At 32.6% G+C, this 16,862-nt stretch overlaps 2 protein-coding genes across 4 annotated transcripts; one reads left to right on the top strand and one right to left on the bottom strand.

The window, feature by feature from the left end:
* Positions 1-882: 882 nt before the first annotated feature.
* Positions 883-6,254, bottom strand: LOC137828436 (calmodulin calcium-dependent NAD kinase-like). 3 transcript variants are annotated; one of them, XR_011083878.1, is made up of 9 exons: positions 5,992-6,226; positions 5,722-5,895; positions 4,118-4,335; positions 2,646-2,707; positions 2,297-2,506; positions 2,069-2,198; positions 1,650-1,972; positions 1,408-1,535; positions 883-1,300 (listed from the first exon to the last, which is right to left on the bottom strand). XR_011083878.1 is itself a non-coding variant. In XM_068635016.1 (9 exons), the coding sequence occupies exons 1-9, from the start codon at positions 6,002-6,004 to the stop codon at positions 1,058-1,060; spliced, it is 1,518 nt and encodes a 505-aa protein (XP_068491117.1). In that variant the 5' UTR covers positions 6,005-6,254; the 3' UTR covers positions 883-1,057. The 3 variants fall into 3 exon arrangements, 2 of the variants coding, with proteins under 2 accessions (XP_068491117.1, XP_068491118.1); XM_068635016.1 differs by having other exon boundaries at positions 1,408-1,552; positions 5,992-6,254; XM_068635017.1 differs by having other exon boundaries at positions 1,408-1,552; positions 5,726-5,895; positions 5,992-6,110.
* A 5,457-nt stretch (positions 6,255-11,711) lies between these two features.
* Positions 11,712-14,270, top strand: LOC137829223 (uncharacterized). Its single transcript, XM_068636021.1, has one exon. It carries the CDS (start codon positions 11,712-11,714, stop codon positions 14,268-14,270), a length of 2,559 nt encoding a protein of 852 aa, XP_068492122.1.
* The last annotated feature ends 2,592 nt before the right edge of the window (positions 14,271-16,862 follow it).

The following is a 16,862-nucleotide window of genomic DNA, read 5'->3' as shown; positions in this document are numbered from 1 at the left end:
AGAGTCAAGTGTTTATGTGTTGTGGGTCAATAGAAGTCTGACATGAGAAAGATGAATTATGAATTTGATAGACACTTGATGGTTTTGTGAAAATGTATGAAAGTTGATGTCTTTATGTTTGTTAATTAAAATTGAAATTATATAGAATTTTTTTTACTAGTTTACCTTTTTATTTGTTGTGTTTTGTTTTCTTTAACTATGATAATCATGTATTCGTGTATTTACACGGAAATAAATGAGGTTGCAGGTGATAGAGCTCCTCAATGAGCAGCTAGAAGATGTGATGTTTTTATTTTGAATGTTTTATTTTTAAACTTTTATATATATTAAAATCTCTATAAAGAAAATATATATTAAGATATTTATATACATTTATCTTTATATGTTAATTAAAAATTACATACCTATTATATTAGTTTTTAGACGTGAGAATTTAGGACCTTACATTAGAATCAAGAAAATGTCTTATGATAATAAGAATAAAAAATTCTCTTAACATCTCTATTAAGAAAAATGATAAGACATTTTAAAAATTAAAATTAATAAAATCTTATCTAAGATCAATATACAATATCTTGATAAAAGAAAGTTTTTTAAAAAATAAAAATATTTTTAGTTATTGTAAATTTCTATACCATTACCATCTCTTCAGCTAATATCTCCATGAATTTATAAAAAAATAATTTCTAAACTCTTATACCAAATTGAAAAAAAAAATAGAATTCGCTTTATGATATTCATTTATATGTATTTTTATATATAGATACATTGTTTTTTATGATATTCATTGTTTTTTATAGTATTTTACTATTACAAATTAGAAGTTAAATAAGAAAGTTACAAATCAATTACAAATTAGGAGTTAAATAAGACACTTACAAATGAAAACTAAATTACCGAAATTTTGATTATACCATCTTTTGTACAAAGTTAAAGACAAGTATATAATTTAGACATTCAAATATCTTCATTTCAACATGGAATGACAATAAAACACAAGTTAATACCTCAAACCTTGTTAGCTACTCCAAAATTGGCTTTGGGTAAATAATATTGGCTACCGTTTTTGAATGGATTTTTCTATTTTCTGAATGGATTCCCTTAATTCCTTTTGAGCATTACACCTTGAAGGTGAAATAATAATGTCTTTCCAAATAGAACCTAATCCCATTATAAGACTTGGTTCCTTGTAAAGTTCGTAGATGGAATCAGCTTCAGTGTTTACTCTGCCTATCATTTCCAATAAATTTATTTCTTTCCGATCTAGCAGATTGTGATCATCATCCTTCCACCATACAAGCTGTCATGTGTTACTACCTTGTTAGCCTTTTGACTTTAAATTAATTGTACACAAGTCTATAATTAATCATTTCATCACAAGAGTTTTCAAAAGTTGTTGGAATTTACCTCTGCTGGTCCACCAACAGCATTTGTACAGTACAGTCTGGCATCATCAACAAGTTCGCAATATCTAGGAAATGCATTGGCAAATCTTTTGTGAGATTTCAGTTGTGAATTTACCCTCACTGCTCTCCCTGTCATAACAGCTCTCCTATCAAAATTCCATTGGAAAATGTTCATTGTCATATCCATATAAAACCAATTCCCAAACTAATAACATGGTAGAAGTTGCAAACATATATGCATACCTAATGCCTCTAACAACAGCAAGATAGGCATCACAAACCACACCAACGAGCTTAATTCTGTAAGGCTTTCGTGTGCTTGGTTGTTGTTGTTCTTCTGCCCCATTTAGTTGCTCCCAGTAATTTTCAGTAATTATTGTACCATCCTCAGATACTTTATACCCTACACCCATCCGGTACCTATATTTGTGAACATTTCTTGTCATAGCAATAGTTTGTTCCACGAATGGTTTCCATGATAAGGTACCATCCATGATTACATCTCGACCCTCATTTAAAGCTGTCACTAGCAGAGATGATGCAGCATTAGTGGACGATTGATGCACCTGTTCAGATTTCAATCATTAGCTTATAAACTTCTATTATATCTCATCCATAGACATAGCTAAATTACGAAAGAAGGTATTGACAAAGAAGCATACAAGTTCGGCAGTTTGGAGCATGTCATCATAATGACCTCTTGAACTAAGGGCTCTGAATATGACATCACGCTCTTTAAAAGCATCTGCCTCAACCACTACAGCATTTGAAGTTACTCCTGACCAAGATGATCTGCCAAACCGATCAATACATATAAAAGTTAAATCTATGTAAATTTCCAAAGCTAGCCAATTTAATATGTTCATATAAAAGTTAAATATGTTGCTTACTCTTTAAGAATGTCTTTAAGAATGGTGCTTTTTCCGGCTCCCATGCCACCTCCCATGAGTAGAAGCACTGGACATCTCTCACTGTTGATAGCGGAGATCGTGTGATTCCTCTTTTGTTTGTCACCATTTATTACTTTCATTTCTTCCACCAAAGTAGTAAACACTCTAGCCACTTTTAGATTCTTACTTACTCTTTCAAACCTCTGTTCCCTGTACACCAACCACCATCATTACTTCAACTAAATTTGTCTAAATAATTCATTAATATTTCAATTTATACATTTAAATATTATTACTAACTACTTTTTTTCATTGTTAAATTAGTTACATATAAGTCCATCAAATTTACCTTGTAGCTGTTAATAGAATCTTTTTTAGCTCTTTTCTCTTTGGTGACTCAGCACTCAATGCCTGCACTTGATGCAAGGGAATTAAACACAAATATCTTTTACAATACAATTTTTTTTATTAAATTAACAAAAGTATGACTTGAACAAAGAAACACATAAAAAAGTACGTAAGTAAATATAAACAATGCAGTGATAATTAATAATGGAGTAGTCACCTACAACTCTGCCCTCTATGATTCTGCCATTCACCTCACACCCTATTCCCTCGCATTTCATAATGCATATTTCAATGATATCGTAAATGTTTAGATTTGTATATAATTTTTTTTACTTATTTGTTAAAAGAAGTACTCGATATAAAAGTTGAAACTCTAAAATATATGAAAAGTAAATTATTATTCATATAAGAGAAAAAAAGAGTATAAATTCATGTACTTTTTGACCCATGTAAATGCAAGTAAGACCAACTCAAGTGAACTATGTTGCTTATGTCCAAAAATCATTTTTACACACTTTGAAAATTCAGAAAAAAAAACTTTAATAATAAACAAAATATAGTCACCTAAAAAGTAATATTCATTTATTAATAAGAGTTAACGTTTTCCTTAAAAGCTCCATAAAAAGAAGTTGTTAATCCTTCATTTAGCTACTGTCTCAAGTTTTTATAGAAGAGTAAAACAATACAATATTTTTTTTAGAGTAATTAAAATGTTGAACTTTTTAAATTAATAATATTTCAAAAGTCTAACTGTTAAAGAACAAGTATTATTAACACTACTTCTCTTAACTTAATATTTTTCTATATTAATTCTCAAGTTGTAATACTTTTCTTTTATTTCTTTATTTATGCTCTAATTGATATAAAATGTACAATAGAATAACGAAATAGAATGACGAAAAGGTTTACTTACAATAATAAGAATTAAAATTTCCTTAACATGTCTATTAAGAAAATTGATAAGACATTTTAAAAATTAAAATTAATAAAATATCAATCTATAATATCTTGATAAAAAAAGTTTAAATAAAAAAAATATTTTTAATTAAAACTCTAAACAAGTAGAGTCATAAAAAATAATAAATATTTTGTATTTAAAAAAAGCATTTAACACTTTTTTATATTTAATTGGATATATTGAATGTATGGATCGTAATCAATACCCGATAATCCTATTTGATAGATCTTAAACTACACATAGTAAATAATTGAGAAAATAAATAAGTTGGACCTTGAAAAAAATTAATAAACTATTATCGAGATAATAAAAATAGAGAAAGTAAAATAATCTTGATATATTGACAATCCAATAGTAAATTGCCTCAAATTACAACCTTTAAAAATAAGAAAAAATAATATTTTATCAAAAATATATGAAGTATTTGAAAAGAAGGAGAAATTTAAAAAAAATTATAAATTAATATCTTTAACTATATAGTTATAAAAGTAACATTTTTAATAGTGAAAATATACCTGACTAATGACATAAGAAGCTTGGTTCCAATGAAATGCGAAATAAGTGAGGATGCATTGCTCAAACTCATGAATCAATTTCCCTGGTAAAGTGGGGTCCTTCTGATCAGCAAGATATTCAACAATACTTTCCTCACATTCCTTCCATTTTATCAAATATTCATCGGCCAATCTGCACACTGCTGGAACCTCGCTCTCTACCAATCCCATTTGCCTAGCTGCAAAACACACATTCACCATTCAACAAACTCATCATCTATGTAACTATGTTTTCTTTCTTTTTTTTTCCCTTTTTTTTTAAATTATAATCAACGAAATCACATGGTTTGAATTCTAATAAAAATATTCTCAACGCCAAGAAAAAGTCAAAGTATAATACTGAATTTCAAGCAGGGTGTGCATACAGGACAAATTTCAACTACACTTCCTTCTTTTAATATTGTCAAACTTATGATCGCGTGGAATATTAATGTCCCATTGAAAATATTATACATTGTAACAATAGTTCATGACCACCCTAACTCATTTTTTTCTCTTTTTTTTTTCCGGAAAAGAAGGAAAATGAAAACTGATTTATAAATTAGATTACTCCAACCAGTTTAATACTAATTTTCCTTTTTAGTAAAAGAAAAAAAAATCGGATCAAATAAAATTTGAAGAAAAATACTTTTTGATTTGTACTTTTCCTTTCCCTTTTCAATATTTAGTAACTATCATTTAAATTTAAGCTCTAAAACAATAGGTGAATCGTTTTATTTGTGCGATAAAGTTGATGTAATCTTTGCCGATAAAGTTTAATAATAATGAGAAACGGACAAGACTAGTCGCTGTTAACCCCTGAAAAACAAGCAATGATGAAGCACAATAAATATCAGAGAAAGTGGGTGTAAATTTCTCTCTTACTGTGAGTTTGATTAACGTGCTTTAACGCGCTTAGTTTTGGACTTTCATATCCAATCAATTGAAAAATATTAAAAATATGTATAGTAGATGTAATGTTTTAGAAAATTAAATCCAACACGCCCTTGGTTATTATTCCTGTGTGGTATATTTCTATAAAAATTAATTTCAAAGAAAAATAAAAACTTATCTGTATTTTCGAAGAGGTTACTGCGTAAATGAAACGACACAGGCAGGAAAAAGACTCTCGTGCCGAGAAATTGGGACGATACGGGGATATAAAAAAAATGAACAAAGAATAAGAAGACCCATTCCATTCACTGGGGCTTAAATTTAAATTAAACAAGATAATCTCTCAACATAATTTTATATTAAAATTTAAAAAATACAGGTCTAATTTAGAAAAAAAATAATTATGAAATAAAATTTATTCTCCTGCTTTGGCACAATTATTCTAGGGCCTTGAAGGAAAAGGTGGAAAATTTCACTTTCTCAACAAGATTATATCACTTATTTCTTATCTAATTATGTCACAATCGGTTTCTTGCTTTTTGTAGGAGTGTTGGGAGTGCATCCATTGATGTTATTAGGAGTTGGGTTTCATCTTGATTATTAGATAATATTAGAAGGATTAATTTGAAGGAGTAGCATGAGAATTAATTAAGGGATAAAGGAGTTTAATTAATTAATTAATTAGTAATTACCGACATAGTGAGAGAACTTCTCAATCTTGATGAGACGGCCAGAGTCTGATGTGCGTAGGTGGGGAATGATGTTGTGGTCTGCGAGCACCCTTGACTGCTCAGAAATTATTCCGGCGAAGGACGCAGTCACAACATGTGAGGCTATCAAGTTAATCACTTTACCGACAGAACCATCTGAAACACAAACAAACAGACAGACATAGCTACGTTTATTAATTTATATGTCTTTAACGATTCAAACATAAGTAGGTTTACTATCATAAGACATACCTTGCAGCTGCATGTTGTTGAAGATTGATTTAGAATGAATGAGAGATGGATGGTGGAAGCAGAGTGAATGGAAGTGGAGCGAAGAGGCCAATGATGGCGTGGCTGCCCAACCTTATTTTATTGTTTCTATCAATTTCTCTTTATTTATAGGATTGGATCAAATGAAATGAAATGAGGAACCACCAGCGAAAGGATAAACAAAAGTCAGTGCACTCCTAACGTGCTTATAGCGACCGTGTTTTTGGTCTTTGCTATAACTTTTCAAAAGTAAACCAAACACGTACTTCCGACTTTTTCTAGTATTTTACGGGGTGTGGACTGGAGTGTCTTCTATCATTATTTTAAGAATTTCTGGTATTTATTTTAAAAAATTACATGATATAAACAAGTATCTTGTATTAACATTGTTTTAGAAACATGGGCTTCAAAATTATAATAATTTTCACTGACTAGTTTTAGAAGCGCATTCCAATAAACTTATACAAATACATCGTACATCCATATCTTTTTTTTTCCTTTTATTGACTTGAAATTGATTTTTTTATTCAAATTTTAGATTTTTTGAATATTAGTAGTAAGAAAATTATTGAAATGAGTTACTTTTAAGAATTTTTAACGTCACAAACAAATTTACATTGTGAAATTTACATTGTGAATTGATTTCTTTTTATCTACAATGAACTAATTACATTAAATAAAATGCGACAATTAAATTATGTCCTAACCCATATACACAAAAGAGGTTAGATACCTTCAATTTAGAACTTATTACAATTTAGTAACATACCATCTCAAAAAAATTTATACATGTTCTACCTATGAATCAAATGGCTTGAACATAAAAAAATATATAACTAGAAGTCCAAAACATCACATAATGATGCAACAACCAACAAACAATATCAAAACCACAAGTTGTCTGGAGTACTTTGTTTCCTTGGTAGCTTGTCTCTAGTAACCAAAACCCAGGAAGCACTGCGCTTCAATATGTTATGTCACTACAAAAAAAAATCAGTATCATCTACAGATTTTTACTCATGGATCTGAGTCCGTAGGTAAATTCAAAATTACCTACGGATATTACCTACGAACAACATTACCTACAGATATTACCTACGAACAACATTACCTACAGATATTACCTACGAACAACATTACCTACGGACATTACCCACAGATTCTGAATCCGTAGGTAAATTCAGCATTACCTACCAACTATTACCCACGGATCTTATTACCTACTAACTTTTACCTACGGATCTCTATTACCTATCAACTATTACCCACGAATCTCTATTATCTACGAACTATCATCCACAAATCTCTATTACCTACCAACTATTATCATAATAATTATATACATAATATTAAAAATATTAATATAATATGAAGAATTATAAAATCATAAATAATAATAACCATAACTAATTTATACATATTATTAATATTATAAAATTAATAATATTAATACAATAATTTAAATAATAAAATTAGTATTATATTAATAATACGAATAATATTTAATATTATTTCATAATATTTAGTAATATTAAAAATATTAAAAATATTTAATAATATTTAAAATATTTAATAATATTAATAATAATATTAATATTAATAATATTATTAATATTAATAATAATAATTATTCCTGCCGGTTGACTCGCTCTATCGGATGACTCTAACAATTGTTACCGCCCTTCAAGTCTTGCTTGAGAAACGCACCTTCTTAATCAAGAAACCTCTCACCTGCAAAAGACAAAGGGACGCCCTAGCGGCCGTTTGCACTCCGACGCTCAAGTCAGTATTAGGGCAAAGAAACACCAAGTGTGTATATTAGCTTCAGTCTTAGAAACTGCGTACCTTACTAGGGTTCTTGGCACCCTTTATATAGGCTGAAACTAGGGTTTACCTTTGTGTTGTTACCCTTATCTAGGGTTCTTGGGAAAGTGTCCCTGTGCCACTATTTAGGTAATCTTAGCGTATCTAGCACATGGAACCTTCCTTAACTGGAGTGCAACGAATAATCAGAGTGGCCGCTTGGGTACCAACTTGTGCACCCATTCTTTAGCGCCATCTGCTTCGTGGGTGCCTTAAGTATTCACGTGCCATGCATGCAGCTTCCTTGGAAACCCTAACCCTAATGAGTTTTAACGCCACCCAGGATTATCCTCACGTGTTGCGCCTTCATGTGTCATACATGTTGAATCAAGTGTGTTCAAGCTTTGAAGAATCCAAACCCTTTGAAGGTTGATGGAAGGCAGGATGTGCTTGCTATTGTAGAGGTGTTTTAGAATAGGATCTGGGGTAGATTTTATGTGTAAATCCACTCTTGATTGAATCCAAAGCTTAAGCATTCTCAAACCTTTTAATTAAAAGTTTTTTTCAAACTAAGTGAAAAACAACCTGTTGTTTTGTCGAAACAACCGATTGTTTTATACTTAGGTGTTTTTAGAAAGGCTGAAAACTATTTTTGATGGTTGACTTGCTGTCAAACCAAAACAACCGATTGATTCGAGCATTCAACCGATTGTTTATTTTGGGACCATAACAGGAAACTGTTTTGTGCTTTGACTGAGCATTAAATGATTTTATAACTGATTACGCTCCGGTTTTAAATGCTTTGATCAGTCTTTGAATGCAATAAATAGTTTGTTGTGTTTATGTAACAAACAAGAACTTAGTTTTAATACAAGAAAAACATATTTGAGTTTTTCACTGATTTTGCTTTTGAAGAGTTGGAGATTGCTTTGAGATTACTTTGAGATTACTTTGATCAAGAGAGTGTGATATAGGATTTCCATCTTGTATTGATTTCAGATCTTTTCTTTTACAAGTGTAATCCTTTTGTACTTTGAAGAAACTCTGTGTGTGAAGCTGAGAAGTGTTATGTGTTCTTGAGGTTGTCAAGATCAACATTCTTAGTTGTGTTTGTGCTGAGCCAAAGGAAATGTGTGTCTTGAGGGGATCAATGTCACTTCTTTGGTGGTGTTGTAAGTAATCTAGGGTTGATTGCTTAGTGGATTCCCCAGTGGTTTCTGGGAAGACTGGATGTAGCTCTTGGTTAAGGGTGAACCAGTATAAACTTGTGTGTTCAATCTCTCTATCCTTAAACTCTTTAAATTCAGTTTATATTTTGTGAACTGGTATAAACAACCAATTGTTTTTCTGGTGCTGTGCTATATTGCTTTGTGTTTTTGGCAAACTGAATTCTTAATCAAGTTTTCTCGAAGTAATTTCATTCTAGACTTAAAAGTTTGCGAAAACCCTCTTTAAACCATTCACCCCCCCCTCTAGTTTAAAGCCATACATTCTAACAATTGGCATCTAGAGCTTGGTACTTGAAAGATAATCAAGTTTGATCCGAAAATCTTTTTCTATGGCTGGAAAACTATCTTTTGAGGAAGGTGCTTCAATCTACAAACCACATTTGTTTAGTGGTTTGAATTATAAGTATTGGGAGGCTAGAATGAAAATCTTTGTTGAATCCATTGATCAAGGAATTTGGGATTCAATCGAAAATGGCCCTTTCATTCCAAAGCTTAAAAAGAATGGATCTTTTATTGAAAAACCTTGGTCCCAATGGACCAATGAAGAATGTAAGATGGCCAAGCTTGATTGTACTTCTCAAAAAGTATTAGCTTCTGCACTAGATGTTAGAATATATGGCCTTAAACGAGAGGGGGGTGAATTGTTTAAGAAAGATTTTCGTAAACTTTTAAGCCTAGAATGAAAATACTTCAAGAAAACCTTGATTAAGAAATCAGTTTTTCAAAACATTAAGCAAATGCACAATACTGGAAAAACAATCGGTTGTTTTACCGGAACAATCGGTTGTTTATACCAGTTATCAAATAACAAAACTGAATTTAAAGAGATAGAGATAGAGAGATTGTACATAGTTGTTTATACTGGTTCACTCCAAACCCAGAGCTACATTTAGTCTTCTCAGAAACCCTGAGGAAATCCACTAAGCAATCACACCTTGATCACTTACACAACAACCAAGAGAATGACCTTGAACACCTCAAGAAACACACTCTCCTTGGTTAACACACCTACACCAAGATTGTTGATCTTGGTCCCCTCAAAAACACACAACCAATCTTAGCAAGCACAGAAACGAAACTTGTTTCACAGAGTACAAGGATTACACTTGTTACAGAAGATAATCTGAAATCAATACAAGCAGAATCCTATTCCACAACTTTGATCAATCACACACTCTTAGCAATCTCAGCTCTTTGAAAAACTCAAAAACTCTTAGCAAAAACTTGTCAAAGATTCATTGTCAAATCTGTTTTTCTGAATTTATTCAAAGATGTAGTTTGTTATCAAATCTTAATAAACTCTTAAATTGCATTAAAAGATTGGTTAAAGCATTTAATGATTGGAGCGTAAGCAGTTAAAACATTTAAAGCTCAGTCAAAGATAAAACAGTTTTTTTGTTATGGTCCCAAAACAAACAATCGGTTGTTTCTTCGAATCAATCGGTTGTTTTGGTTCTTAACAGTTCAACCATTTTAAAAACAGTTTTCAATCTTTTTCTCAAAACACCTAAGTATAAACAATCGGTTGTTTCGACAAAACAATCGATTGTTTTAACTTAGTTTGAAAACATTTTACTTTCACAAAGATTGAGATGCTTATGCTTTAGATTTAATCAAAGGGTGGATTACAACATCGAAACTACCCCAAAACTAAGCTAAACAACAAGATTGGAATATTAAAATAAAATAATAATATTATTTTATTTGGAGTTAGGATTTGAACTCAGGACCAAGTACAGAGTATCAACCTAACCACTGGGACATAGAAAAAAAAGAAGAAGAAATAGAAAAAAAGAAAAGAAGAGAAAAAAAAAGGAAGAAGAAGAGGAAAACAGAAATAGAAAAAAAACAAGAGGAAAACAGAAAAAAAAAATAGTTCTTATTCAGTGCATACTTGGTGTTTGTTAAAAAGTCTAAAAGTGTCCTGTCTACATATTTTATTTTCTCTATATATTGTTTTTGCTTGCTGTTTTTTTAATTGTCTTGCTTGTTTGTTGATAATGAAATTGTTCTTCACTATTTTGTTCTTTACTATTATTTTTAATTGATTCTGATTGCTACTTTTGAAAGTGATTATGGATTATTGATTGCTTGATTCTTGTAAGAACCTTAAGTAGAGAAAGAGTGGTAAAAGGCAGTGTGATCATTAGAAAAAAAAGCCTTATTGTGTGAAACACGAGTGTTGAGTGTAAACACGTGGGAAAGTGGTGTGAGGCCCAAACTTATTGTTATTTGTAATCTGTTTACTTGAGCATGGCAGGGGAACCGTCAGATAGTGGACTGTCTCAACTATAGATGCAAGCCTTAACACAACACTTGGAAAGAATAATGAAACAACAAAGTGATGGACTCCATGAGAGGTTGGATCAAATGGAGCAAGCACAACAAGTAAATCCAGAAAATAGAGGAGGAGATAGGAGGAGGAGAAGAGAAAATAATGGAGAACAAAGAACTCTAAGAATTGATGGAATAAAATTAAATATTCCCACATTCAATGGGAAAAGTGATCCTGATGCTTACTTGGAGTGGGAAATTAAAGTAGAGCATGTGTTTGCTTGCAATGAGTATAATGAGGAGCAGAAGATGAAGTTGGCAACAACTGAATTTTCACATTATGCCTTAACTTGGTGGAATAAATACCAAAGGTAGAGAATTAGATATGAGGAACCCATGGTGAACACTTGGGCAGAAATGAAAAGGATTATGAGGAAGAGATATATTCCGACAAGCTACAATAGGGATTTGCAACTCAAACTTCAGAGAATGACTCAAGGAAATAAAAGTGAGGAAGAGTATTTTAAAGAGATGGAGGTGACCATGATTAGAGCTGGAAAGAATGAAGAAAATGAAGCAATCATGGCAAGATTTTTGAATGGATTGAATCATGATATTAGGGATGTTGTGGAGATGCAAGAGTATGTTGGCATGAAAGAGTTGTTGTACAAGGCTAACCAAGTAGAACAACAACTCAAGAGGAAGGGAATCATGAGGAGTTCTAACAATAATAAAAATTTCAATTGGAAGGATAAGGCGATGAAGGATAAAGGAGTTCCCTCAAGTTCAGTCACATCTTCAAGTAGGAAGTCACCTCATAGATATAGTAACTCACCACCTAAAAGGAAAACAAGTGAGGTAAAATGTTTCAAATGCTTGGGAAGAGGACATTATGCTTCAGAATGTCCAACAAAAAAGAATATGATCAGTTTATCAAAGACACAAATAGTCAGTGAACCTTCAAGTGAAGAAGAGAAGGAAGAGGTAGAGGAGGAGTTGGATACATTGGAGGGTGATTTGTTGATGATTCGAAGGCTTATGGGAAGCAAAATGCAAGCTTTGGACCAAACCCAAAGGGAAAATATTTTCCATACTAGATGTTCCATTCAAGGGAAAATATGTTCACTCATAGTTGATGGAGGAAGTTGCACCAATGTAGCTAGCTCAAGACTAGTTACCAAATTGAATTTGGAGACAAAACCGCACCCAAGGCCATACAAGCTTCAATGGCTTAGTGAAGATGGAGAGATGACAGTGAGTAAACAAGTGGAGGTGAACCTATCCATAGGACAATATAATGACAATGTCTTGTGTGATGTGGTTCCAATGGAGGCAACTCACATTTTGTTAGGGAGGCCGTGGCAGTTTGACACCAAGGCTATTCATGATGGCTTCACCAATAAAATCTCTTTCATGCAGAATAATAAGAAGATCATTCTCAAACCCTTATCTCCTAGAGAGGTGTGTGAGGATCAAATCAAATTGAGAGAAAAGAGAGTCCAAGAGAAAAGAGAGATGAGTGAAACACCAAAACAGAGCAAGAGTGAAACACCTAAAAAGAGAGAAACACATGAGAGAAAAATGAGTGGATTACTGAAAGTGAATGAAGTGAAGAAGTTGCTACTTTCTAGCAAACCTCTTTATTTACCTTATTGCAAAAACAACACTTTGGTTGATAACCATTCTAACCAAATTAATTTTCTTCCTAGTGTTGATTCTGTTTTGCAGGAAATCCAAACTCAAGTTGAAGAATTGATGAACAAAGGATGGGTACAAGAGACCATGAGCCCATGTGTTGTTCCAATAATTTTGGTGCCTAAAAATGATGGTTATTGGAGGATGTGCACAGATTGCAGAGCACTCAATAACATTACCATTAAGTATAAACACCATATTCCCAGGTTAGATGATTTAATGGATGAATTGTATGGTGGTTGTATATTTTCAAAAATTGACTTAAGAAGTGGTTGCCATCAAATTAGGATTAGGAATGAGAATGAATGGAAAACTGTCTTTACATCAAAATATGGATTGTATGACTGGCGTGTGTTGCTATTTGGGCTAACAAATGCCTCAAGCACTTTTATGAGATTAATGAACTATGTTTTGAGAGAATTTTTGGGCAAATTTGTTGTGGTGTATTTTGATGACATCTTGATCTATAGCACTAGTTTGGAATTACATGAGGAACATTTGTGTGCTGTTTTGAATGTTCTTAGAAAAGAAAAGTTGTATGCTAATCTTGATAAATGCATATTTTGTACTAAACAAATTGCATTCTTGTGTTTTGTGGTAAGTGCCAAAGGAGTTCATGTAGATTATGAAAAGGTGACGGCTATCCAAGAATTATGTTTAAATCATGTTGAGTTTGCTTACAATATGGTTGTTGACAACACATCGAATTGTGATCCATTTGAAATTTTGTATGGATTAAATCCTTTAACTCCAATATATTTGTTAACTATGCCTAACATTTCTATTTTAAAGCATAAATATACACAGACTAAGGTTGACTATGTGAGAAAGCAACATAAAAAGGTTGAAGCACAAGTTGAAGAAAAAGGTGAAGGTTATTCTGAACAAGTTAACAAAGGAAGAAAGAAAGTAATGTTTGATCCTGGAGATGGGGTCTGGGTACACATGAGGAAAGAAATTTTAACTAGACAAAGAAAATCCAAGCTCCAATCTAGACGGGGTGGACCTTTTCAAGTGTTAGAAATGATTAATGACAATGTGTACAAAATTGATCTTTCAAGTAAGGACAATATGAGTAGCACTTTTAATGTGTCTGATTTGTCTCCTTTTATTGCAGGTGATGAAGCTTTGGATTTAACTTCAAGTCTTTTTCAAGAGGGAGGGAATGATGCGGACATCCTCCAAGGTCTTTCTCAAGAGGGAGGGAATGATGCGGACATCCAAGCCCAAGGGCCACGCACAACAAGATTGGAATATTAAAATAAAATATTATTATTTTATTTGGAGTTAGGATTTGAACTCAGGACCAAGTACAAAGTATCAACCTAACCATTGGGACAAATGATCATTCTTGAAATATAAAGATTGTAGTATCGTCTTATTTTCTTACAAACAAGAAAAGATTTTTTGTAATTTATACACTGTTGAAACTCAGAATAGGGGACAAATATTTTGATAATTTTAGAGAGTGTTTCTCTGCTAGGGTTTTTCCCTGTATCTTGCGATCTTATCAAGAATCCACCAATTCTTGTGGCGATCATCCTTAGGCTTATCAAACTTTGTTTGTGGCGCCTTCCTTTATCCAGGTTTTTATTGTTACTGTTTTGAATTTATTCTGTTCCGTAACCCTAAATTCCCAATTTTATTGTCATTCCTATTTGGATTCATATCAACTAGATACTAATGAGTTTTTCAGGATATCAAAATGCAAATCTGCTAAAGAGATGTGGGACACACTCAAAGCTACTCATGGGAACATCAATGAATCAAAGGAAGTAAGGTCAAGAAGTCAAACACGAAGGAAAAGGAGGCAAAACAGAAAAAGCCTCAACCTCTGCCTCATGGCCAAAAAGGAAGATGACTCAAGTGGTGTAAGTTCTTCTAACTCCTCAAACTCTGAAAATTACATTCAATTGCTTCAAGCTTTTCAAGAAACACATGAAGAAGCTAACCGATTGGCCCTCTTGAACAACCGGTTAAAGGGAATGAATAGCTGGCTTGAAAGCAGAGTCAAAACACTGGAAGAGGAATTGGAAAATTCAAAAACAGATTTTGAAAACCTTGAAATAGTTTACAAAAACTCCTCTTGCAAGTGTGATACTCTTATTTGTGAAAATTGCGAAAATTATGAAAAGAAAGTTCATTATCTTGTTAAAACTGTAGATAAGCTTTCTAAAGGTCAATCCAACTTTGAGAATGTCTTGGCATCTCAAAACTGTGTTTTTGGAAAAGCTGGATTGAGTTTTAACCCACAGAACAAGCAAGATAGATTTTCAAAGTCATTTTCGAAACTGCCAGAAAAACAACCGATTGATCTGTCGAAACAACCGGTTGTTACATGCTTCTACTGCATGAAAAGAGGCCATTCTGTCAGATTCTGTAAAAATCAGAAAAATATGTTGTTCCTAGGGGATTTATGAAGTGGATTCCTAAGTGTAGTAAAGGTTCAAATGACGAACGTATAACAAATGGACCCACATTCATAAGGGACCAAATCTTTGTACTTGAAAATCTTCTTTGTAGGAAACCTTGGAGCAGAGCATGCAACAATGGTACCTGGACAGTGGGTGCTCCAAGCACATGACTATGGACAAATCAAAGTTTCTAAGCATCTCCTTTAAGTAAGAAGGGCATGTTACCTATGGGGACAACAACAAGGAGAGGATTCTTGGGAGAGGATCCATAGGAGACAAAGATATCTTGGTCATTTATGATGTTCTCTATGTAGAAGGACTGAAGCACAATCTGCTAAGCATTAGTCAATTGTGTGACAAAGGATATTAGGTTATCTTCAAAACAAACTCCTGTGAAATCTGTCTTCTCAACACAAAAGATGTAATGTTGATTGGTAAGAGAATCAATAATGTTTATCTTCTAGATATCTCTTCACCTTGTTCAATTGGTTGTCTTCTATCCAAGCATGATGAGTCTTGGCTTTGGCATAGAAGAATTGCTCACATTCATATGAATCACTTGAACAAGTTGATTTTTAAAGATCTTGTGATTGAGCTGTCAAAGCTCAAGTTTGAGAAATGCCATATTTGTGAAGCTTGCCAAAAGGGGAAACAAGTGAAAAACTCTTTTAAAATAAAAAATGTTGTTTCTTCTTTAAAACCTCTTGAGCTACTTCATATGGATCTTTTTGGACCTTCAAGAACCATGAGCCTTGGTGGAAACTACTATGCTCTTGTTATTGTGGATGATTTTTCTAGGTTCACTTGGACTCTCTTCTTGGAATAAAAAAGTGATGCCTTTTCTGCATTCAAGAAGCTTGCAAGAAGATTGCAAAATACAAAGAACATCAACACAAGCTCAATAAGAAGTGATCATGGAGGTGAATTCTAAAATGAAAAGTTCAACAAGTTCTGTGAAAAGATGGGAATTCTGCACAATTTTTCAGCACCAAGGACTCCACAACAAAATGGTGTGGTGGAGAGGAAGAACAGGCCCCTTGAAGAGCTAGCTAGAACAATGCTAAGTGAATCTTCTCTTCCTAAGTATTTTTGGGTTGATGCAGTTAACACCTCTTGTTGTGTGATGAGTAGAGTGCTAACTAGGCCAATTCTGAAGAAGACTCCTTATGAACTCTTCAATGGAAGGAAGCCAAACATCAATCATCTTAGAGTTTTCGGTTGCAGATATTTTGTTCTCAACAATGGAAAGGAAAACCTAGGGAAGTTTGATGAAAAAGTTGATCATGGTATCTTCATAGGCTATTCTCTAACTAGTCATGCATACAGAATCTACAACAAGAGGCTAATGACTGTAGAAGAGTCTATTCATGTTGTCTTTGATGAAGTGGATCGCAAAAGCATTCAAATCTCGAAGAACAGTGTTCAAGAGGATGAGCAT

This window comes from Phaseolus vulgaris, chromosome 7, assembly GCF_000499845.2.
Source record: "Phaseolus vulgaris cultivar G19833 chromosome 7, P. vulgaris v2.0, whole genome shotgun sequence".
Taxonomy (NCBI): domain Eukaryota; kingdom Viridiplantae; phylum Streptophyta; class Magnoliopsida; order Fabales; family Fabaceae; genus Phaseolus; species Phaseolus vulgaris.
Note: the sequence above shows the minus strand (reverse complement) of the source record. Positions and strands in the feature narration are given on the sequence as shown.